This window comes from Pogoniulus pusillus, chromosome 9 (genome assembly GCF_015220805.1).
Source record: "Pogoniulus pusillus isolate bPogPus1 chromosome 9, bPogPus1.pri, whole genome shotgun sequence".
NCBI classification, from domain to species: Eukaryota; Metazoa; Chordata; class Aves; order Piciformes; family Lybiidae; genus Pogoniulus; species Pogoniulus pusillus.
Window position 1 is genome coordinate 29198954 of NC_087272.1, and position 24894 is coordinate 29223847.

General features: G+C 39.8%; 1 protein-coding gene across 6 annotated transcripts in view; it reads right to left on the minus strand.

The window, feature by feature from the left end:
- The window catches only part of ZDHHC2 (zinc finger DHHC-type palmitoyltransferase 2), a 45278-nt gene that overhangs the window by 17795 nt on the left and 2589 nt on the right, over window positions 1-24894 (minus strand). For 4 of the 6 annotated variants that reach the window (XR_010303451.1, XR_010303450.1, XM_064149067.1 and 1 more), the window contains exons 2-6: window positions 14330-14356; window positions 11000-11094; window positions 8004-8124; window positions 7005-7074; window positions 4714-4746 (exon numbers count right to left, since the gene is read on the minus strand). Coding sequence is in view for 4 of the 6 variants with exons in the window: in XM_064149067.1 (XP_064005137.1) it covers window positions 4714-4746; window positions 7005-7074; window positions 8004-8124; window positions 11000-11094; window positions 14330-14356 (346 nt within the window). In the remaining 2 variants the exon portion in view is untranslated. Of the gene's footprint in view, window positions 1-4713; window positions 4747-7004; window positions 7075-8003; window positions 8125-10999; window positions 11095-11628; window positions 13108-14329; window positions 14357-15579; window positions 15598-24894 lie in introns of those variants that run through there. The other 2 variants (XM_064149070.1, XM_064149068.1) reach the window with 2 other exon arrangements.

Below are 24894 nucleotides of genomic sequence, written 5' to 3' on the forward strand. Positions count from 1 at the left end.
TTCATGCATGACAATGAGCAACTACTACACACTATCATCAGAGACCTAATAAGGGTACATTTAGTACCACAGTAACTTCCCATTAGAGGCAATATATTATGAAGTTTTGAGCTTTATTAAACATGTAATGATATCCACCAAAGGAAAAATACTGGAGTGCTGCCCATGCACAGCCTATTGGTGAACAGCTTCCCTGGTTTTTAATTTGATTCCATTAAGAAGTTAATTAAAGTTCATACAGTCATAGAATGGTTTAGGTTGGAAAATACCTTGAAGATCATCTAGTTCCAATGCCCTCTGCCATAGGCAGGGACACCTCCCACTAGACCAGGTTGCCAAGGCCTCATCCAACCTGGCCTTGAACAGCTCCAGAGAGGGAGCATTCATGACCTCCCTGGGCAACCTGTTTCAGTGTCTCACCACCCTCACTGTAAAGAATTTCTTCCTAATATCCAGTCTAAATCTGCCCTCCTCACTTCAATTCAATCCCTCTCCTTGTCACTACAAGGCCCTGTAAAAGGTCCCTTCCTGGCTTTCTTGTAGATCCCCTTCAAGTAGTGGAAGGCTGCTCTAAGGTATCCCCAGAGCCTTCTTTTCTCCAGGATGAACAGCCCCAACCCTCTCAGCCTGTATCGCTGCGCTGCCTACTTTGACTTAACTCTCCACAGGAGTTAAAAAAAATAATTAAATCTAGATACCTTCTACAATTAATTGATATTGCTGCCAGAAAGAATAGCTAATTAAGACAAGACTTCACTCATGAAAGCACCTGTATGTTGAAAAACAATTCTCAAAAAGAAGGATACATGAAGAATCTCAACTTTAGCTTCTAGAAGTACAAGACAGGTATGGCAGAACACATGGCAATCAGGATAGGTAAAATCTTGTAACACTACATAAACCTTCACTCTACACTGCTGTTAGACATCCTTAGGGTGGATAAGGCATTTGTTAGGTTTGTTACTGGGTTTGTTTTTATTAAACATGCCACCTTGGCTGAACATTACATTTGGCATTGCCATTTGAGCATACAGCAATAGCTGAGCATCAATATTAATTACAGGCAAGAAGGACTAGCAGCAGACTGTTCTAATTAAAAAACTCAGATCTGTTGCTAAGATCATGATTCCTGCTGGAAAGGAAATGTACAATTCTCCACAGTGCAGTGTAATGTTTTTCATTAAATATGTCAAAGTAAGCAACTCAATCATTAACTGCAAGCAATTCAGACTGAAGGGTTCTATGATAACCTTCTTTTCCTTTCATGGTATTTATTTTGGGACAGTTTTAACTTCATGACACCATTTAATGTGAGAAAATAAATGCCAAGTGAAATAAATGCTACTGCCCAAAAAAAGAACTTCCTTGAGTGAAAGGCAGATTTCCTCCCTGCTGATCTTTTGCACTGCTGCATATGGTACATACGTTAAAATAAACTTTCAAAAACTATTCCACTCCCTTCAGTTTTGACAAAGCCTCAGGCTGAGCAGTTCTTTCTGGTACAAAATAGCTCATCAGAAGGCAGGTTTTGTACTGTTTGAACACATAGTGAGACATCATAAACCCCAAGAATGGTTAGATGTGATGTCTAATACTTTTGAGGAAGAGTAAAACTGACAGATGTCCTCCCAACTGGCTAGATAATGGTGTGCTACTGCAGTAAAACAACCATCTGGAAGAACGGTTCAGATTAATGACTTGGTTTACAGGTAACAAAACCACTTGATTTTGAAACAGAAAAAGAAGAGATATCCCTTCTGTCTCAAAAGTTTACAGAAAGTTCTAGGCAAAGAACGAACTCTCAAGGCACTGTAGGTGATTCAACGCAGTTAACAAAAAAGTCACAGGATGAAGGAGATGCTGAATAATCTTGAGATGACTCAAAAGACAAAGGAAAGATGTTTCAAATGATTCCTAAGGTGTTCCCAGTGCATCTTGTTAGTATTAGAGTTGTTAAATATAAATCATACTTATGGTAATGCCTTGAGCCATTGCACTCCTGCCTGCAGCTCCATCTCTATACAGTGTGAGTAGCAGCAGCAATAGCATAGAAATCACTAACGTTTTTACTTCTGCATCACTTGGCTTTTATTTCTGCCTCACTTGAACCTCTTAGAATAGCTAGAGGGCAGTTAAATATTTCAGTTTATTACAGCACTTCCATTAGCTCAGAAGCAACATCCAAAGTAAAGCTTCCCAACAAGCAGATGACAAATGACCTGGGGCCACGACATGACTACTGTCTTACTACCTCTGCCTTCCAAATCATATTTTTCTTTCTCCTAGGTTACTTTTACAGGTTCACTCTCCAGAAATCCTTCACAATAAAATCTGTTTTACTGCTCTCTCAAAACATTACTGGGCCCTGTCCAAAAAATCTCAACACAAAAAAGAAAAGCAGTAGGTGACTTAATGATGGCTAAAGCCCACCCATTACACTGATTTGCACTCTTACTCTAGTTGGCAAAATAGCCTTAGGAGAATTTCCCAATGAACTCTTGATCTCAGGTCTTTAAAGGAAACTATTACGTTTGATCAGCATCCGTGCAATACTCCAAAACACTCCTGTCACTCTCTTCCAGAGTTATTTTTTGGGTGATAAGCAAGGAATTGTGGACATCCACTCAAATCAGGGAAAATAAAGCAAGACATTACCTCTTTTTCTAACACATTTTTAAAACTTAAATTAGAAAAGGAACAATTCTCCACTAAGAAGTGTTTCACTAAGACCTTCTTCATTTCACTAGCAAACACAGGTACCCAAACGTCTTTGTTGAGATGAACATCTAAGAGTCTGTCATCTTCTTTTCAGTCCTACAGCTGAGCTGAGTAAAGAATGTTATTCACTTTCCTCCACCTGCTTCGGTTCTACTCTGCCTGCAGCTGAATGCATTGCCCCACCAGGCTCTTGGGAAGAAATCACACAATTGTCAGGCTGAAAGGAACCTAAAGAATCATCTAGTTCGAACCTCCCTGCCATGGGCAAGGACACCTCACACTAGATCAGGTTGCTCAGAGCCCCATCCAGCCTGGCTTAAAAGATGCCCAGGCACAGGGCTTCCACTACCTCCCTGGGCAACCTGTTCCAGCATCTCACCACCCTCACAGTGAAGAACTGCTTCCTAACAGCCCACATTTCTGTCTTTTCTTCTTGCACTCATTGCTTATTAGATTAGAAACAAAGGCAATGTAAACATGGCCTCAAACTGGGTGTGTTTGGGTACAGTCTACAAACAGGTAAAAAACCCAAATGCTAATCAGAGGAAAATGGAGTTTGTCTTTTCTACAAGTCTACAGATCAGTGAAACACAACTTCACTACCCCTTTGCACAACACATTTGGGCTCAGTTTGTAATTTGTTAGTTGATACAATGGATTTTTATTTTGAAATTGAAGTTTACATGAAGGACATTTTCATGTACTATCCTAATGCAGGACAGCTCAAAGAATCCCAGAGACTGTAAAGCTCACAAGAACTATGTATAATACTGAACAATAACAGTAATTTTGAGACTTCCCACTGGTGTTTTGTCAGCAATAGCCTGACAGCCATTTTTTCTTATAGTTTTCTACATGACAGTTATAAGAAGGCTGAAAAAAGGAAATAACCTTTTTTCTTATATGAAATCTGCTCTGCATGCACTGGTTTTACCTGTTACTGTTCTGTCTGGGTGTTTTTCATTGGTTGTTTTTTTTAATTAAGAAGCACACTGCTAACACTGAGCATCATCAAGTCTCACAAGCAAAAAAAATGATGCAGTTGGCAATTTTACCCTATATTGCTAAATATTTACTGCAATTCTATTTACCAAGCAGTGGCAAAATAAGGGGACATTCCTAAGTCATACTGTATTGTGAAAGACCTGTAGTGAGGACCAAGACAACCAAGAGGAGCCCAGCACACCTTCCTCTCCTAGGACAGTCTCCTCTGCCCAGGAATTTGATTTAAGAAGTCAAACCAGTTGTTTAGAGCTATCTACCATTCATTTAGTCCAACAGAAGAGATGCTTCTGCTCTGATCAGTTTTGTGTGGCAAAAAAATACCATCTACCACTCAATCCACTTAACCTAGACCTTATTAATAATGATCTTCAATTATTTCTGTGCGATACATGCCAAATTGACATAATTACACACCCTGCCTCCCCACTGGTTTGAAGGGCTGATGAGAAAAGACAGAAGGCAAAATCACTGTGAAGGCCAACACAGCAGCAAAAAGAGAGAGTGGAAAAATAGGGAAGAAAACAAAGAACTCATACAACTAAAAGAGCTAAGTTGCTGTTTCCAGCAAGCCCACTCAAGCCATTCTGGGAGCTTCAGTAAGGAGAACAAGGCACAACCCTTTCCTTTGGTTTTTAATCTAATCATCATTCAACACAACTAAGCCACAGTAATAGTCAAAAGTCCATGAAGAAAAGAAGCAGTTCTTAAAGGCAATTTTCTTACTGACTGGAAGTCTACCTCATCCTAACTGTCAAAACATGAAGGTACCTTTCAAAGGTCTAATAGAAGTGATACAGGAATTTCTTTCCACATTTCCCAACTAGGGTAAGAGGACATGCAATAAAGAAGACCGATAGTCCTGCAAACCACTAACCTCAAACAGAATCGTCTAACTCTAAGAACAGTGAAGCACCACCTCTGTAGCAAGCCCCTCAAGAGTTTGTTTTAACAAATCAGAAAGTAAGAAAAGTAAGCCAGTAGTACACTCACCATGGGCAATGATGATCCATTTTCAAAATGCATCTTAAAATAATCCCAGCAGAATTCCAACCATTGCAAAAGGCAATAGAAAGAAAGAAAGAAAACACAAACCAAAGTCAGAAGCAGTTGTCAGATGTCAATTATTCACATACAGATTAGGAGCCATCCACGTGCACTGCCGTTTACCTAATCTGTTTAACAAAGATGGCAATTTGCAGTCACTTATTACAGTTTACCTACAATTAAGCTGTAGGTAACTCAAAATCAAGAGACTTGTTCTGTCAAGAGCTTAGTGATTCAAACAAATGCAATGTGTAACTTTATCTTAAGGATTTAATCCTCATTCTGAACAGGTTTCTCAACTACTGTTCCTTCCCTGGCAGAGCCTTAGGGATGGGGATATTTCAATTATTACATGCTTAGTGATACAATTAAATGAACTTTCAACTTCCAAGTCTGATTTGCTTTCATAGAAATACACACAGATGCACACAAGGTTTTTAAGTACCTACTTTCTAGGAAAAATCTCAAACATTCCACAATTAGTCATTCTTCATTAATAAAATAGGGACAGAAAATCAGATACAATTGAAGCAACTGAATTTTGACAAGGACAACATTAAGGTATTCTGCACCCTTTCATAGAATCATAGAATTAACCAGGTTGGAAAAGACCTCCAAGATCATCCAGTCCAACCTACCACCCAGCCCTGTCCAATCAACTAGACCATGGCACTAAGTGCCTCATCCAGTCTTTTTTTGAACACCTCCAGGGACAGTGACTCCACCACTTTCTCTCCACTCTGCTCAGCCTTATCTGGCATTGCAACCACATGCAGTGCCTCTATTGTTTTGCTGGACAAAAATGGAAAACCTTGTCTGCCTCACAATTATCTTGGAAGGTTTGATGCATTAACAGATTAACAGTATCTAGAACAGCCTTAAAGGTAAAAATAAATCAACTTATGAGGATGTCTCTTTTCTCAAAATTAGAAATTTATATCACTGGGGGCAAGAGTGGAGAAATACAAAGATAGCCAAGCTAGCTGGAGAAAGGTCAGAGAAGAATAGCCAAAACAAAGATTAAATTAGAAAGCAATTAAGACTTCTAGGCAACGTAGAGGTGAACATTTTGGGCTAGATAAACAAAATCTTTATTTTGTGGCTTCAGTTAGAAATGGGGGGGATGCTTGGTTGCTCCTTTCAGCAAAAATAACCTGCAAGTTATGTGATGGAAAATAGGATACTATTACCTCAGGTAAGATGTGACATCATGATCAGATTGAGATGGGCAGTGATCTTTATGCAGCTTCTAACAAAAGAAGCAAATTTTTGTTTAACAGCTATTTTTGGTTACATTCTTAAGGGAAGTTCTTTATTAATATTAAAAATGTTTAACCACTATGTGAAGAATTTATATGATCACATAATCCATACTGGCATCAAGAAAGTCATCCAGTGAATTAATTTTTCTTAGAATTTCCTCTAGAAATAAGTAAACAAAAATTTAAATAAATCATAAAAGCCCAGGGGGAAAAAAAGAGCTTATCTGCCATAACATCAAACCCTAAAAACCTATGCATAAAAAAAGAAAAAAAAAAAGTCCATTAGTTCAGTGTTACAATTTTAAAGGCCTGGATTGGTTGTTGGGGTTGGTTTTTTTTGGTTGGTTGGTTTGCTTTTTTGGTTCTGTTTGGGTTTTGTGAGGCTTTGTTTGTTGTTTTGGGGTTTTCTTAAGAGTTCAAGCCTAAAGGATAAACAGTTTTAGGGACTGGGCATGAAATAATGCAAGGTATGTTTATCTCCTTCCACTGGACTACTGAATATGGCATATTTTGCAGCACAAGGTTGTTTCTCTCTCTCTGGCTGCCTCCTGCTTGCTCCTGGCTTCTCTGCTCTGCCTGTGACGTTGCTTGCTGCCTGACTGATCTTCTTGGTTGGGTCTGCAAAGGTGCAAGGGGGGAGGTAGAGAAAGTGGCTAAAATACAGCTCTTTAGGTCCTTTGTGTCTGGGGGGGAGTGTATTACTGTACAGAGTGGGATGGAGAGAGCTGAAATAATGTACAAGGGGGTACTGTGCTATTGTTGAACTACAAATAATATGTAAATACATTTTGTACATGTTTATTGCCTTTATACTTTTATATTGGTCTACTTTTGTAAATATAACTACATTTAACTTCCAAAATTCTGACTAAGTGTGGTAAGTTTACTCTGGCAGATAAATTTCCTATTTGTTGGCTGGCAAATCCAAACCACAACACTGAAAAAAAAAATCACTTATTTAAAATATTCTCTTACTTGTCACATACGGAACAGTGGTGGCAACGATCTGGTTTTACAAGATGGCATCTGTCACAGTATCTGATTGCTGAAGGAAAAGATTCCAAGATTAGATCTAAATGTACAGCTACACATTTTGACTCCTTAAGTCTGAGCAAAAAAAGGAATACCAGTAGCTCAGCCCAGCAGAACCCTCAGAAAAGCCTATCAGTGTGATGAGAAGAAGTTGCAAATTGCAAAGCATTCTTGAAGTACTTTCAATGCTGAATCCAGCCGAGTAAACCCCAGAAAAGCTCAGGTTTTGCAATCTCTGCTAATCAAGCTAATCAGTGTTTTTTTCTTCCAAATCCCTCAGCTTTGCAGAACAAACAATGAACCACCCAAACCCACAAAGACCTCACTAGACTGGAAAACCTTTCAAAGACCATTCAACAATACAGCTATTTTAAGCTATGCTTCTAACAGCTCTAATTTACTGTATGAGATTGTCTCTTAGACTTGCTTAGCTAGCCAGCATTCATAAACTTACATCATCAGTAGGTTAACTTTTAGTTTGGAAGAACATTTTTCTTGCAACTGAACAGCTAGCAAGTAAAACAGCAACAGTTTCTTACTGTGGTCTACCTAGATGTACATGGCATACAGATAGGGATTAAACGTTTTACATCTGCTTTTAACCTATGAAAGGAGAAATCTATGCAGTTCAAGACTGCTACAGCCTCTTCTGTAATCTGTTAGTATTACAAGTGATTTGTTAATGTCAGTTTGCAAACACACAGCAAGGTGTTGTCAATGTAGTTCTATGCAGCAATTTACTTTCCAACAATCCTTCCACTCAATAAATACAGATGCGTAAAGCTACATTAAAACTCAATTCTTGTGTCTCTCTGTTATTTTATGAAGTCTGAAAACCAATTCTTCCCTATAACTCAAACTCTTAAAAATTGATTTTTTTAATGTAGTTTAGATAGTACTTCAAGAAACCTGCCTTTGGTGGTCTCTTGAACACCTATTTACCTCCAGACATTGTCCGTGTATAGATAGGAAGATCCTTGGCTGCTCGTCTTAAGACTTCCTGCTGGGATTCACCTCTAGGCTCCCTTTCCAGGGACTCCTTGTCTGAATATGATAGATGAAACTGGAACAATTTTTAAAATCAAAGATGTTAGCAAGTTTAGTTAAATATCTATAGAGCTCTTAAGGTGAAATAAATATTCATTAGACAAGGATGGATTAGCAGCATATACAAGGCATTAGAGCAAATAACCTTGTGTTCCTGAGATCACTAATTTAGTTTATGGCAACTGGAGATGAAATTTAAATTATTTCTGATTTAGTATTGATGCAATATTGACTGCTTCTGTAAGTAGTAAGAGGATGATGAAGAGTTTACCATTCTCTTCAAAGGACAGTTAATTTACTTCCAGTATACTAAATATAAGCTGGTGAATATAAGCCAGGGATGCCAGTCTTCAACTGAAAGAAAAAGTGCTACTAGTAAAAACCAGAAAAGAGAGCTTTATTTCTCTTCTGGTGGCTGGCATCTTCCCTTTTATTCTTTGATACTAGAGTGCTGTCATTCTCTTCATGCAGGTGCTCAGAGGTGGTTTTACTTCAGCAATTGGCTGAGAGAAGGATTAGATTGTTGTCTTGTGTGACAGAATAGCCACATCTTAACATCCTGCATAAAATGACAGCTTCTATCACTGCCCAAAATGTCAGTAACAAACATTGCTCTAGTAAGAGCTGAAAGGGTAAAAACTACTGAAAAGAGGTGCATGGCATACATTGACGTAGAGTGTAAGAAGTTTGGACTGAAGTCCTCTGCAACCCAGCAGCAGAGCTACAGTACTGCGGCTTCTAGAAATGGGGAGATGCAGAAGTCTTTGGTATCTATCAGAGATATAGGATACAAAATCACCTCTGAAAAGAAATCAGTATTGGGCAAAAACAGTGGATATCTCTAGCCTCTACTAGAAACAGAAGCCCTCTGCATAACATTTATGTCTACTGTCAGGCTCATCATTACAATAATAACATTAATCTTTCTCCTAAACGAAAGCAAAGCACTTAGAAGGCGGACAGAGGAACATATTTAAGAGCCTATTGTCACCTCCATTGAGAAGGAACCTCTCTACTTTTGTGACAAAGCTTATGATCTTCCAGCAGAAGCAGTTTGAGCTCCTCAGGTTACCTGTCATTTTTCTCCCTAGCAAAAATACCCTCTTGCTGACACTTGAGTTGATTTCTCTTTGCATATATAGGATTTCTCACAGCAAAAACTTGGTTCAGAACACTTACATTTTACTTTTTAGCGCTTCTTGTTCAATAAAGAATGGCCCACACTGAAGTGTGCAGCTGTCACTTTAGTGCTCTTCAAACATGCAAAAGTTTGAAATATGCTTAAGGAGAAATACAGAGGCTGTGTGTTTTGTGAGGACAGAAGACAAAAGCTTTATCTGTTTTTCAGTCTTCAAATGCATATTTGCTAGAGTTGGTAAGTTCAGTTATGTTGCAAATACATCCTTTCACATTCACAGACTTCAAAGGGTGGAAATCAAGCAGTAACTTAGCATTACAAAATATCCTAATTAAATTTTAAAACTACTACACTAGTAGATTAGGAAGAAGGTGTGGAACAACAAAGATGTCACTTACTGCCAGCAACACCATGAATTGGCTCCTATTACCCAGCCTCAATAATTTTAATATCCAGTAGCACTGTATGATGGCTTTGGAATCCTACTATAATTACTAATGATTTGTCACAACGTTTTGCAAGTCTTTTACTGGCAGTGATTTGAAAATCCTTCTAATTATCACTACAGTCACCATATAAATGTGTATATTCTGCTATGCAATTACCAAACAAAATAGCTTCTTAATGCATTTTGTTACTCTCTGCCCCAAGCTGCCAATTACTTTGAATTATCTACTTGCTTCCAAAATTACGTTAGCTTATTAGTGAATTAAAACTATTCAGAGAAGAACCTCCACACAACAGATAAATAGCAGAAATCATCAGCTATTTATCTTGTGTTGGCATGGTAGTTATAGGAGCTGCAGCTTCAAGTCCATGCCAAAATAAGCATTGGCTTTGTGGATATTTCAAACTCCAGAGCAGCCATGGCCTCCTCCTTTTTGACCTCAAAGGTTGTATGACACAGTACCTACAGAGGACTGTGGGGTTTCTGTATAAAGACCATAGAGAAGAAGCCAAAAATTTGCACTGGTTGTTCCAAGCTGCATGGGGAGGATTTTCATGAAGGTTACTGACAGCTTTCTCTCTCGCTCGCTCTCTTTTTTTTTTTTTTCAATTTAGAAAGAAAGTGAAATTAAAACAATGTAAAAACTTAAAGCAATCATCTTGAGACTACACCACATTGAACATAATCTTCTACCTTAATATTCTCCTGGTCCTTCTTCTTTAACACTTCTATACTAGCTAGACTTAGACTTATCTATTTGCTCAGACCTCTTTCCATGCAGCTGTTCTATACTAACTCCCCTCCTGCTTAACCAGCTGTGGCTTCCAAGCATCAGCTTACCTGCAGTGCACTTACATTAAAACCCTCAAGTCCCTTCATACCAAAAGAGAAGGGAAAGAAGCTTTAATTCAGAGGACAACAGACAGATGCTGACAGGCAATATCAGCCTCAAGCACAGGACAGTAATTTTTTTGCCCACATAAAAGTAAGCTGCTAGTTCAAATAACTCATAGTTTCAAGTGGAGATATTTTTTTAATCCTTATTTTTTATGATATTTTTTAATCATATATATTGTATTCTTAATGCTAAAAAATCCTTTAATAATTGGAGAAGGTTTAATTTTGGTTTTGTGTTTGTCATTACATAGTTTGCCATCTGACTTACTCCTGTTAAGAAGCTGTAACTGCCAGCTGTATCATTCCACACACTAAAACTACATGAGATCAGACTCTAAGTTACTCAAATACTACAAAATCAGGCATTTGATTAGGCTGTTTTGGAAACAAAAGTTAAGTTTATCTTACTTCTTTTGAAGGATTCATTGGTAGTGTAAAGATTGTTTTCCAATATGACCAGACGAACAGCATGAAAAATATGTGGTAAGCAACCAGGCACACAACTATAATCAAAAAGGAACAGAATTAATACAAACAGAGCAGTGGTACTATAGTGCTTGCAAACGGATGCTGCACGTGTCACAGATAGTTACTCTAACAGATGTAAATACAGAGGCTCTGCAAAAGCTTTGCAACAAAAATACTGCACTGCAGCTTTACACCAGACAGATACAGACTGTGTGGGGGAAGTCATGATACAGGCTACATATATTGCAGATGTCTGAGGGAACAGTTAGTAGACTACTAGAGCCCCAAATTTATTTAGCAGGCATTCTCCCTTCACGCATTTGTCAAATTCTGTTTAACTGATGCAACTCTGCTTTTTAGCTTTACAAACCATTTCAGCTTTAGAAATCATTTCAGCTTTACAAGCCATTTTAGCTTTACAAGCCATTATAAAACATGCTTGACAAAGGAAAAAAAAAAAGAGGGACACATAATAAAAAAAGGCAGCCAAGAAAACCAAAAATCCAAACAAAAAGACAAAACACCACCCATTCACACCCCCCCCCAAAAAAAAAAGAAAGTACAGCTACCTAAACAATGACTAAAGTGAAGGGAGTCTTGCAGCGGCTGTGTATAGGACACCTGAGCAGCAACCATAATAAGCAAATCTGTTTTGCTAGATTGTTAGGAGGGAAAACAGAAAAGTGGTCTTCAAAAACCAAAAGGTTCTTTAATTTCAAATGTTTGTTGAATGTTTTATATTCTTTACAGTGATTTTTTAATAGATGCCCCTCAAGGTTTACCATGCCGAGTTGTTTTGCTAGAATACAGAAGGTAACATTAGTTGTTCCGAAGAGCCTGCCATGGCTGGGTTAAGTGTTTCCATTTAAAAGCTCTCACTGTACTATGCAATTCACCACAGTAAACGGTAAATCCAAAGCTTGTATCCCCTGATTAACTTGCTCTAATGCATGGGAAAGAATATTTCCTTGGATTTTTCTTCCTCAGGTAGAGAAGCATCAAATAAAGGCCAGCTAACATCAACAGCAAACATCTGCAGTACAGATGAACTGAGATCATGGAGAGACAAAGGTTATACAGAAGCTACATGGTCAGATAGTTTTCATATGACTTCTATAAATTTCTAAGACTGTCAAAAGTCACCAGAAAGGGAAACTTCTGTACACATGCATGATGGTGTGTATAAATGAAGGAACAGTAGCCAGCCATGTTCTTGTCTTCTACACTTTTGCTTCAAAAGTAAGGCTGAATAAATGTTTCTGGTGTTGCAATTTTACTCATAACCCCAGCAATACAGTAAACATTTATTCTTATTCACTATTCAGTTTAAAAACAACAAATGCAAGCTAACAAAATCTGAGGAGCACTACTGTACAAACCGTTTGGGGTGACAGAGGGAAAGGGCCAATACGTCATGTCTATAAAGTGAAAAGAGCCTCATCAGGGCTAAGTGGTAGAACTGGACTCCATAGCAAGCACAAGGCACTAAATAACCATCTTGCTGTTGCACAAACATCTGGCAGGAACCGACCACAGCTTTATCAGAATGTTTCAGCTCTAAAAAAAATATTATTTACTCAAAAGAAATAAACAAAAAATACCCCAAATCAGTGTTCTGTAAACAACATATTAATGGCATAAAGTGAGTGCAAAGCAAGGCAAGTTAGATTCATTCTGTACCCTATGCATTTACTAATTTGCACCTAGATTTTATTGTTGTGTGAATAACTGTGACTGATAAGAAAATTCCTTCTTAGTCCATTAAAAAAAAAAGGAATAAGAAAAATAAGACTACTGGAAGAAGACAAAATTCTAGCCTAAAGACATTAACCACATTTCCCCTTTAAAGTCTGCAGAGGACTTTAGGACTTAAGGTCTACTTGTTGGCTCTTACATCTCACTTTTCCAACCTGGATCAGATTCTGACAGGCCACTTCTCTGCACCACAACGGTGCTACCCACTGCTGCCCAGCTGCCCTCCTCATCTGTGGGTGTTTAGAGCCCAACATAAGAATCTCAGTTCCCTTGAGATGGAAAAATAAGAGCTGTGTGCAGCTCCCTGGGCAGAAATCCTTCTATTTAACACTTTTTTTTCTGAAGAAACTCCCCTATAAATAGCCTGTCCCTTGTCTGAAGGCAACCCATTTACAAACAGCTGCCATAGCTAGATTTGCCTGGCAATTTCCAGCAACCTGTCGTAGGGCTGGACACAATTTGCCCAGTTTCCACCCCTGAAAACACTCAGGGCCAGAGTAAATTTCTCCTGACTGGCTGAAGCTGACCAAAGCATTCAGCAGCTAAACCCAAGAAAACTTAACGTTGCCCAATGCATTCTGATGATAATTCTTCTGTGCTTTATGAACAATGCCTAACATCACATTCATCTCCCACACACACATTATGGAGCAGCAAGAAACCGAGACTATTTCAAAGTCTGCAGGTGCTGATGTTTGTGCATATGGTGTACTATTTTCAGCTGGACAGAGTTAATTCCTAGTAGGAAGAAAACTGACTCTAACCCAGCTGGAACCAAGACATACACTTAAAGCACTCAAATAGGAGGAAGAGATCACTGAGCTGAAAATAAAGTTTTTTCAAGCAAATGTTTCTTAATTGGCAAACACTTTTTCTAAGTGAGGCAGTCATCAATGATAGAACCTGCTGGAATTACACAGATGTAAAAAGCACAGCTTGTATGTGCTTTCCAGCCCGATGCTTTACAGTTCCATGTGGTGCTAGAGTATTAAAATAGCATCTGGAAAACCAATCTAAACATGCTGCAGCCTCAGGCTAGGAATTCTAATGACAGCTAACTAGGCAGTTTTATTATTTTCTGAGGAGGCTACATATCTGAAGGATTTAGTTTCTTCAAAGACACTTGCTAAAAAGAAAGTGCAGAAAAAAGTTAATGTTCTGTTTGCATATGCTGCACTCTGCACAAATAACTTTGCTCACCTTTATTAGAGCTGGTTTTACAAAAGCTTACTTTGTTATGAATAATTCAAACAAACAAACATAAAAACCCCAAGGATTAATTTAACGGACACTTCTGAAAGCCAGTCAGAAGATAAAAAGCTCTAAATTTCCTCATCTCTATTTGGAATGGTTAAAGCAATAATCAGGAAGAGCAGGATAATGAAAAGAGCTGAGGAACACAAAAAGTACACTTATTTAAAACAGGCTAGATCTGTATCTCAGTTCCCTCCCAGTAAACTACTGTACTATCCTGATGGGTGAATTCTACTTATAAAGAGCTAACAAAAAGCTTACCTTTTTCTCCGATATTTGTCATTGTCACTGAAAAATAAGAAAAAAAGAAAGAGTAAAAATGAAGTTAAACAGCAAACAATGTAACTGAATATTTTAAACTTTTGTCTCACAAAGAGGGAAGAGTAACTCTCCATCAATGCAAATTTAAGGCCACACACTACAAGCTTTTATGCTGTGCATATTCATCACAAGAATAGGTAGACAACATCAATTGCTTGTAAGATTGTTTTTGCTTCCATTCCCAGGCTGAGTTCCTGAGAACTGGCACCTCAACCTGTCTGAAGTTGCTCAAGGTTAACCCAAGAAAAGGCAGCTCCGAAGAACAGTTACTTCTTTAACTGTGGTTATACAGGTTTTACTGTTTACTTTTGTTCTGCTCTTGAGGCAAAAGTGTCTGACTCCGGAACTGGTTTTGCTAACAATGCTCAGTGATACCTTACATCTCCAGAGCATAAAAATAGTAAGTAGATGAAAGATGCATTTCCTCTAAGAAACTGCCCACAGATTATGGGATTTGAGGACAGCAAGTGAATGGGAAAGGCACAAGTAGGTCAGGCATGGATTGGAGTACACTGGTATCCTGTATCAGTCACCACATTTATGAATGGGAATCTGTCTTTTTCTTACAGCTATATTCCCTCTCCATCACATTATATAAAAAACAAACAAATCAAAACAAAACAAGAACACAAAACCCACCCCACGACAGGTATCTCAGAGAGATCAGAGACTCTCACGGCGCTCTCCCCTTTCCACCCAAACAACTCTACTACACATTTATTCATCTCCATTAAGCAGGCTACAAACTGTACTGGCACCTATGATTGCACGTGAAGGGATCTCTCATCTGCTCACTTGCCTAAAAAGAACATCTGCACAAGGTTAGTCTTCAAACAGCGGACATAAGGCAACTCTTAATGAAAGGCCAAGCAGCCATGCCATCCTACTTTGATGTATTAAACTTGGGCTGTTGATACAGTGAAAGTCAGTATTTAAATGTATCTTGCACAGTGCAAGGATGTACCAATTGGATCAGTGCTGTTCAACACCTCAAGGAGTGCTCTGGAAGAGTGAATGTTCATTAAGTTTACAGATGACACCACCTGGGAGACACCATCTGGTATGCTCATGTGCAGGACTGTCACTCAGAGGGACAGAGACAGGCTGGAGTAATGGTCCAAGAGAACCCTTACAGGATTTAGTAAGGACAAAGTCAAAGTCCTTCACCTGTAAAGAAAGAAAGAACAAACCTGCAATGATATAGCCTGAGGACTGCTGGGCTGGAGCAGCTCTATGGAAGACACCATGGAGGTGCTGATGGGCAGCCCCTGGGCAGCAGAGACGACCACCAGCCTCCTGGGATACATCAGCAGGAATATGGCAAATTAGTCAAGGGAAAAGATTAAAACCCTTCTAGGCAGCACTCACTAAAGCACATCCAGAATACTGTAGGGCTTTGCTGTCTCAAGTACAACAGACATAGGTCCAGAGATGAGCAATCAAGCTGATAGGGACCAAGTCCCTCTATCCTTTTGAGCAGAGAGTGCGTAGTGAGGGCTTGTTCAATCTGGAGAAGAAACAACTTTGGGGGGACCTAAGAGACCTCTAGAGAGGCACCGATGGGATACAGCTGGACTCTTCATAGTGATGCAAGATCAGAGGACAAAAGCCAGCAGGTATAAATTGAAATAAGAGGACTTGACCTGATAAAGGATAAACTTTTCTACCATGAGAACATTCTACCAAGGGAGCAAGCTGCCCAGCTGCATTGTACAGCCTCTATCTCCAGAGGTTTCAACGACTCAACTGGACAAAACTCTGAACGACCTGGCCTGACTTCATACCTAATCCTACTTGAACTAAGTGGTTACACTAGATGAACCGAGATCCTCTCAAACATCCATTATTCCACAACTCTGTAATTATCAAAGGTCTACTAAAATGGAGATGTCACTATAACTCTACCAAATGAGCATCTACCTTACCTGAGGGAAAAAAGTAAACAACCATGCTTACGAAGCTCTTCATTAAAGTAAGAAAGACACCACAGAAGTTGCATAAATCACTATAAAGAAAACTCTTTTCTGTCCTTAGTTTTCTAGTTCAGCTGAGAAAAAATGTTTGGAGTTTGATAAGCTAAATTTATACCTTTAGACAACTGCTAGAGAAAATCTGAGGGAACATGCATACATATTTGACTCCAAGAAGCAGAGATGCTGTGGTACAATAATGCACAAGAACTGCAAAATTGTAAGCAGCCATCCACTTGAAAAAACAAAGGCACCTTTAGAGCTGCTGTGCAATTTTAAAGTGCTGGAGCTCTCAGATTAGGACTAACTAGCCACTCCTCCAATTCTGATTTTCTCCACTTGGTATGGTCAGTAAGATGTGTAGAAATCTTCTCAGTCTTCTTGGAATGATTACTCCTTGATGATTAAAAAGTCAAAGTCAAGTAAGTACATAGTCCAGAATCTTTGTTTTAAAACTAAATCCTACTTAACCAAACTGTCACAATGATTTGTGGTAATTTTCTCTCCTAATACAGGAATGGTGTAAAACATAGCTGTGAAAGCCATATTTTTTCCCTAATCTTGGAAAATATGTATTAATGTGATAATGTGTTGGAGACTTTTAACTTTCCCACATCTAGATAGAATAATTTCTACCTGACTGCAAGTCTACAGCTTTTCAAACTTTCTGTCCACCTCTGGGATGAAATGCACACTTCAAAGTCTGCACCTGCTCAGTGCATATCTTCTCAACTTTTGCAGCATCTAGCTTGGAAGCCAAATGTTCCTGACAGTCAGAACTGCAGACCATAAAAGCTAAAACATAACTGCCCTAAGATGTCCAGTTAATCCCAGCAGAATGAAAACCAGGTATTTTTTTTATACATCTTGTAATTTCAATCTCTTTTACCTCCTCAGTTATTTGTATGCTGCTGAGGTGCAGCCACTGCAAGAGACCAAAGTAGCAGAGGTGAGACTGCATCTTGTGCATCACACACAAGATGACAGTAAGTTGCAGATGACACTAAGATGGGAGGGAGTGTTGATCTGCTTTAGGGTAGGGAGGCCCTTGAAAAGGACAGCTTGAATCAATGGCCTGAGGCCAATTGTAAGAGACTGAACAATTCCAGGCAACTGTACAGGCCTGGGGAAGAGTGTCAAAGCTACTCAGAAAAAAGGCCTTGGGGAGTGTTGATAAACAACTGACTGAACATGAGCCAGCAGTGTGCTCAGGTGGCCAAGAAGGTAAACAGCATCCTGGCTTGGAACAGGAATAGCATGACCAGCCAGATCAGGGAAGCGATTGTCCTGCCGTACTCCAGCACTGGTGAGGCCACAGCTTGAGTACTGGCCTTAGTTTTGGGGCCCTTGCAACAAGTCATTGAGGTCCTGGAGCAGATCCAGAAAAGGGCAACAAAACTGATGAAGGGTCTGGAACACAGGTCTGGTGAGGAATAGCTGAGGGAACAGGGACTGTTTAGTCGGGAAAAAAGGAGCCTGAGAGGAGACCTTCTCTCTCTACAACTATCCGAAAGGAGGTTGTAGCAAGGTGGGTGTTGGTCACTTCTCCTTAGCAACAAGTGACAAGACAAGAGGAAATGGTCCCAAGTTACACCAGGGAAGGTTTAGATTAGATATGAGAAGAAACTTCTTCTTTGAAAGGATTCTCAAACACTGGAAGAGGCTCCCCAGGCAGGTGGTTGAATCCCCATCCCCAGAGGTGTTTAAAAGCTGCAGGGATGTGGTGCAAAGGGATGCAGTTTAGTGCCAGACTTGGCAGAGTTAGACGACGGTTGGATTTGATGATCTTCAGGGTTGTTTCCAACCAAAATGATTCTATGATTCTAAGACATGCAGTAACCTGCAGCCGTTCACAAAGCGAAGTATTACTCCTTTTGCTTATGCCTTTATAAATCACCTTTGACAAAGGCTCCCTGAAGGAGGCACAATGTGTGTGAAAGTAACAGCTACCTGCACAGTATCACAGGACCAGTGAGTAATGGAAGTTGTTTTGTTTGCATTTCACAATGTGTCAGAATGCTTATAATTCTGAAGTCAAGCTATTAAAGATCATGGAAAATAACTTTCTAACATGAAAAAAAACACAACACTTCTACTTTTAGATTTGATCAAAGACATTTGCTCTTTTCTCACCTTCTGAACAGCACACATGATATATTTATTTAAACCACCATTTTACAGTTTTCAGTAGATTCAGTGATGCAGCTTTGCTATATTATCCAATAGTGTATTTGCTCATACAGTCTTCTGTGAATCATTTCAATAGCTCCAAGTGCAGGGTGCTGCACTTTAGCCACAACAACACCATCCAGAGATACAGGCTGGGGTCAGAGTGGCTGGAGAGCAGCCAGACAGAAAGGGATCTGGGGGTGCTGATTGATACCCGCCTGAACATGAGCCAGCAGTGTGCCCAGGTGGCCAAGAGAGCCAGTGGCATCCTGGCCTGCATCAGCAATGGTGTGGTCAGCAGGAGCAGGGAGGTCATTCTGCCCCTGTACTCTGCACTGGTCAGACCACACCTCGAGTACTGCGTTCAGTTCTGGGCCCCCCAGTTTAGGAGGGACATTGAGATGCTTGAGCGTGTCCAGAGAAGGGCGACGAGGCTGGGGAGAGGCCTTGAGCACAGCCCTACGAGGAGAGGCTGAGGGAGCTGGGATTGTTTAGCCTGGAGAAGAGGAGGCTCAGGGGAGACCTTATTGCTGTCTACAACTACCTGAGGGGTGGTTGTGGCCAGGAGGAGGTTGCTCTCTTCTCTCAGGTGGCCAGCACCAGAACGAGAGGACACAGCCTCAGGCTGCGCCAGGGGAGATTTAGGCTCGAGGTGAGGAGAAAGTTCTTCACTGAGACACTGGAATGGGCTGCCCGGGGAGGTGGTGGAGTCGCCGTCCCTGGGGCTGTTCAAGGCAGGATTGGACGTGGCACTTGGTGCCATGGTCTAGCCTTGAGCTCTGTGGTAAAGGGTTGGACTTGATGATCTGTGAGGTCTCTTCCAACCTTGGTGATACTGTGATACTGTGTGATACTGCGATTTATACCAGTCCTTCTGGCAGTTTTCTTATTTCTTTTCCAAGGGGTCATACTCATTGCTTGGCAGCACAGAGAAAAGTAGGTCAGATTTTGTATCCTGTCATTAATAAATATCAGCTTAAATGCTGCAGATTCACTTACTGGTAGTCAAATAGCATACAAATAATCAAAGTTTGAAAGCATTTATCTCTACAACGACTAATATAAACACCAAGGATACATCAATCTCAGATGTTAAGCAGTTTCTACAATCTTGGGAGAAGTCCCTTTGAGAGAAGGGAGTGATACTCCTGAATACTCAGAGATGGAGATAATTACAGAACTATCACCTGTCTTCAGGAAGTCATTAAAAAGTTACAGCTCCGTTCACTTGAGATACTGCAGGGGCCAATTTCATTAAGAATCAGCCTTCCACTGCCATTTACAGTTCAGTACTAGCAGACTATCACATAATTAGAGCCTTTGTGTTTCATTACACAGCCTGCAGACGGTGCTCAACAGAATTAGAGATCGGGCTGGGACACATGCAGGACTTCAGCCAATTTCCTGAGCCAGAAACATCATTCCCTGCTTGCCCTGAGACAGAGGCAGTCAGAAACAGCAAACTCAGTAGCCAAAACTGTTACAATACCCTGTGCTTACTAAAACCAATAGTGATCGACGGGAGAAAATTGCATTACAGAAGATAGGAAAAAGTCCAGGCTGGAAAGGACACCTGGGGAACTCAGCCCACACTTGCTGGTGGTCTTCCTCACTGGGAGAAAGCCATGCAGCACTAGGAAACTGCCTTGGCAGGCAAAGAGGCACTAGAGCATCTCGAAACAGCCTGCTGTAACTGCAGCATCAAAATTACTTTGTTAAGAGGAGAAGCCACATTGCCAAGCTTCAGTGATAGGAGCGGATTTCCCATTTCCTGAACCATGGCTCATTTTCTCTCCAAATCTTTACTGTCACTCATACATGGAAAAATAAAGTAGCATCCATCTCCACCTAGGCAGAGACATGGCAAGACACATTACTATCACAAAACCCCAAAGACAAAATTAATGTTAATAATTTGTGGGGTTTTTAAACATCAACTTTTCCTTGACTTCTACCCTTAAAAATTAAAGTTCCTGAACAATAAATGCCATGGTTACATTAAAAAAAAACAACAAAACCAAACAAAAAGCAAACACATAACAAAACCAAAACCACACCAAAATTTCCTCCAAAACAAACCAAACAACAACCACCACCACAAACATAATTTATGAACAAGGAAAAACAAGGGCAATTAAATTTGTAAACCTTTGATGGAAGCAGATATACAAAATCTTGCTGCCATATTTTATGTACATTTTTTAAATATTTAAAACTCCAAAATGGGAAGGAAGATAGCTTTGATGCAGAGACTCTGCAGCCACATCTATAAATAGCTGTTTCTCTCAAACTTTTACACAGTTTAACATCTTGGATCTGATTCACAGAGCTAAGTACCTATTTTATCTTTACAGCAGATTTAAAGCTGTAACACATTGATCTATAGGGGCTGTTTAACTCAGCTCTCTGTACACAGTGTTTTATAGCTGTGGCATGTGTTCTATTCCCTGTCTGCAGTAGTCCTTTATAAAACAAGTGAGTGCTTGCAATAAGAATTACCTCTGTGCTGGACAGAGCAGTGATTTGCATTGATTCTGAGTGACAAGGTGAAGACTTTGCCACCAGTGCTTTGCTTCAGGATGTAAGCAACAGAAATATTTCTGAGAGATTTAAGGTAGGGGTAAGTCAGAATCAATAACCCACACATTTTGATTTGACAGTATTTGTGAATCCTGTGTAAATTCATTTTAACCCTGTGCCTGACAGACTACATCAATATCCATCTCCCCAGCAGCAAGCTGCTATTTAGTACCTTTTTATATTGGGTCACAAACCTACTGGCTTTTGAATTGAGTACGACTAAGAATTGATCTAATCCTCCTGCTTTTACAAACTTCACACTTATTTTCCAAGTCACAGGCACTAAGTGAAGAGTGAAGACTACTTCTGGAAAGTTGTATGATCAGATCCTTTTTAGCAAACAAAGAGCACACCCTGACAAGAACGTCTATTGCAAGTTGTTATGTATCAAGCAGTGTAAAATCTTTACCTGAAAACATAACCTTACCTCATAATCACATATCCATCTTAGATATTACTTTTTGAATGTAAAGCCATGGTTTCAATTTCAAGGTACAAAACCTGTGGGTAGTACAACAGGCACTAAATGGAGTGATAACCAGTCATACTTTTCACAAACTTCAGTTTCAGAAGTGGAGAACAGCAGCTGTCTGTGAAAGTCTGAGAAGGAAACCAGGCTAAATCTGAGGAACACACAGAGGTGCTGCTGGCTAAAATTCAGAAGACAATCGTGCTTCAGCTGCCAGTTTTAAACTTCTCTGAGAGTAATCAGTGATCTCAGAAGAGGGAAGAAAGAGGAAAAATGTCTATAAATATCTGAGGGGTGGGTGCCTCAGATATGAAGATGAAGGTGCCAGCCTCTTTTGGGTGGTGCCCAGTGATAGGATAAGGAACAACAGGTACAAGCTAGAACACTGGAGGGTCCACCTCAACACGAGGAGACTCTGCTTTACAATGAGGGTGACTGAACACTGGAGCAGGCAGCCCAGAGGTGTTGTGGAGTCTCCTTCTCTGGAGACTTTCAACACCCACTTGGACCTGTTTGTCAGGGGTGTTTGACTCTATGATCACTGGACATCTTTCCAAGCCCTAACATTCTGTGATTATGTGGTGTTTGCCAACTATGGTATAAAAGTAAAAATCTGCCCTGACCGAAGTCCTTTGCTACCTTAGAAGCCAATGTACAGACAAGGTACTTAACTGGTATTTGAAAACAGCCAGTGCTACAACATATTTCTATAGCCAAATGTAAGCTGCAGATGATTACAACACATAAGTAGCAAATACCATAAATCCTTTGCTCCATTTGGAGAATATACTGAGCAAAAAGCTCGAATCCAAATGACCAAACCTTGGGCCTCATCCTCTTTTATTATTCTTCCTTTTTTTCTCCTTCTTCTACCAGCTACTGTCTCTGTGTTTCTGGCACTTCTGATCCCTTGAAGACACTGTGCCTACAGGACACACATTAATTCTGCCTCTAAGCTGTGACAAATTAAGTAGCTTTTTATCCTGCTATAATTCCATTCCACCAGTATTATACAGTCAAAAACCTCAACTCAGCACTAATCAATCTGATCCTCCAGCAACAATCTTTCATGATCATTAACATCTTCACAAGTTACACATCGTTTCACATTTTTTCTGTTCCATATTGAAGGCAGCTGTGGACAGATTCCAGTCACACATTCTACTCCAAAACACAAAGATGTGCCTTATGAGCTCTCTCGAAGATACTCTGAATGGTGTTCCCATCTTCAACTGTGCTGAAGTCACTGACTTTTGTTTCATATTAGGCAAGTACTCAAGACATGACAATATTTCCTCCCTTTCCATTCACTGAAGTGGTCAGGAAATAGCTATTATTCGTTCTATGTTGCACAGCAAGTGTTATTTTCCTTCTCTGAAACTACAAATTCAAGCTGCATTTTCAGACAGGATTCCTTGATAAAGAGCATTATCCTTAGATTAAAATCAGTGGCACACCAAAAAATCAGATGAAAACTAAACATATGCAACTCTTTTCTATTTACTGGATAACTTTTCAGCATCACAGTTGATAACTGCACTTAAAAAAAAAAAGAAAGCTGTCACAGCACTATCAAATTTTCACATTTTCCTTCTTATAGACAAGTCCAAATCTTAAGCTGGCAGAAAAACAAACCAAAACAGAACAGCTGCATCAAAAGGAGTGTGGCCAGCAGGTCAAGAGAGGTGATTCTTCCCCTTTACTCTACTCTTGTGACACTCCACCTTGAATACTGCATCCAGGTCTGGAGTGTTCATCGTTAAGAGGGACACAGAGCTGCTGGACTGAGTTCAGATGATGGCCACAAAGATGACTCAAGGGCTGGAACACCTCTGACTGAGAGTGCTGGAGTTATTCAGCCTAGAGAATACTCTAGGGGAACCTTAGAGTTGCCTTCCAATATCTAAAGAGATCCTAAAGGAAGGCTGAAGAACTTTTTTCATAAGGGTTTCTAGTGGCAGAACAAGGGACAATGGTTTTAAGCTGAGGGAGAGCAGGTTTAGACAGGATCTTACGAAGTTTTTTAGTATGAGAGTGGTGAGACTCTGGAACAGGCTGCCCAGGGAGGCTGTGGATGCCTCCTCCTTCAGAGATGTTCAAGGCTGATGAGACCATGATCAGCCAAGTCTAGTTGAGAGGTGTCCCTTCCCATGACAAGAAGGTTGGAGCAGATGACCTCTAAGATCCCTTCCAACCTAAGCCATTGTATGATTCTAAGATTTGAGTTTCTCAAGAGCATTTCTGTCAAACAACTGTCAGGAACTGCAGCTAACTTCTGGTTCTGCCTCACTCAAAGTACGGAGTGGATAACTAAGTCCCTTACAAATCTACACCTCAGAAGGAAGACATAAGATTAATTATTTTCCTTGCATACAGTTTACTGAATACAAGACGTATTTTCTGAGTACAGGCATGTGGATGTAGAAGCTGGGGCAAAGAACTCCATTTGCACTTCATGTTACCCTTGCTCTGAATAGCCTCAATTTCTGTAGTTTCACCTACCAAAATTCAATGTACTCATTGTATATTGCCTGTATTTCCTCATCTTTTTTAGAGGAAGAACAATAAAAAGAATCTGTAACCCTTTGGCTTTCATAAACATGCTCACATGTTTTTAAGGGAACTAATACTTAAAGGCCTATACATTCTAAACACAAAGGAAGTTATCTGAGAGAAAAAGACAACTACTACTGCCAAACAGGGGTTGTGAGGTGACAATACCAGCAAAATCAAGAGAATAGACACGGGTTAGAGAGAAGCAATTTTTAATCAGGTGTTTCAAAACCAGTTAATTGACACAATTCATTACAATATTCTATAACCAGTGGGAAGAAGATAACAATTTGCTACTGTTCAGTGTCTTTCTCTATTTCCTGAAAGGTTAAATCAGCACAAGCACTTAACCAAATCCACTAATAAGAGGGATAGAACTCTAGACATGGTAACATTACAGATGAAACCTGTGGCTTCCTTTTACTATTTCTAAAACCCTTTCCTGTTTCTAAAATGCTATCAGCTTTCAGGATAAAAGGCACTGTTTTATTAGACCTATCCCTCCTACAACACTCATTTGGAATTGCAAATAAAAAAACCCAAACCAAAAAACATTCAAAATGCTACATCTGAAACACTTTCTTATTACTGAAAGCTCAAAGAAACCACTTAACAACTGGGCAAAGCCTTTGTTAAGTCCTGTTATGCAATGGTTAACACCGAGCCCTGTACACCATTGAGCCCTGTACACCATCGAGCCCTGTACGCCATCGTTAGCATCACTGTCAGTAAGGTGCAGTAAAATAAGCATCTCTATACATCCT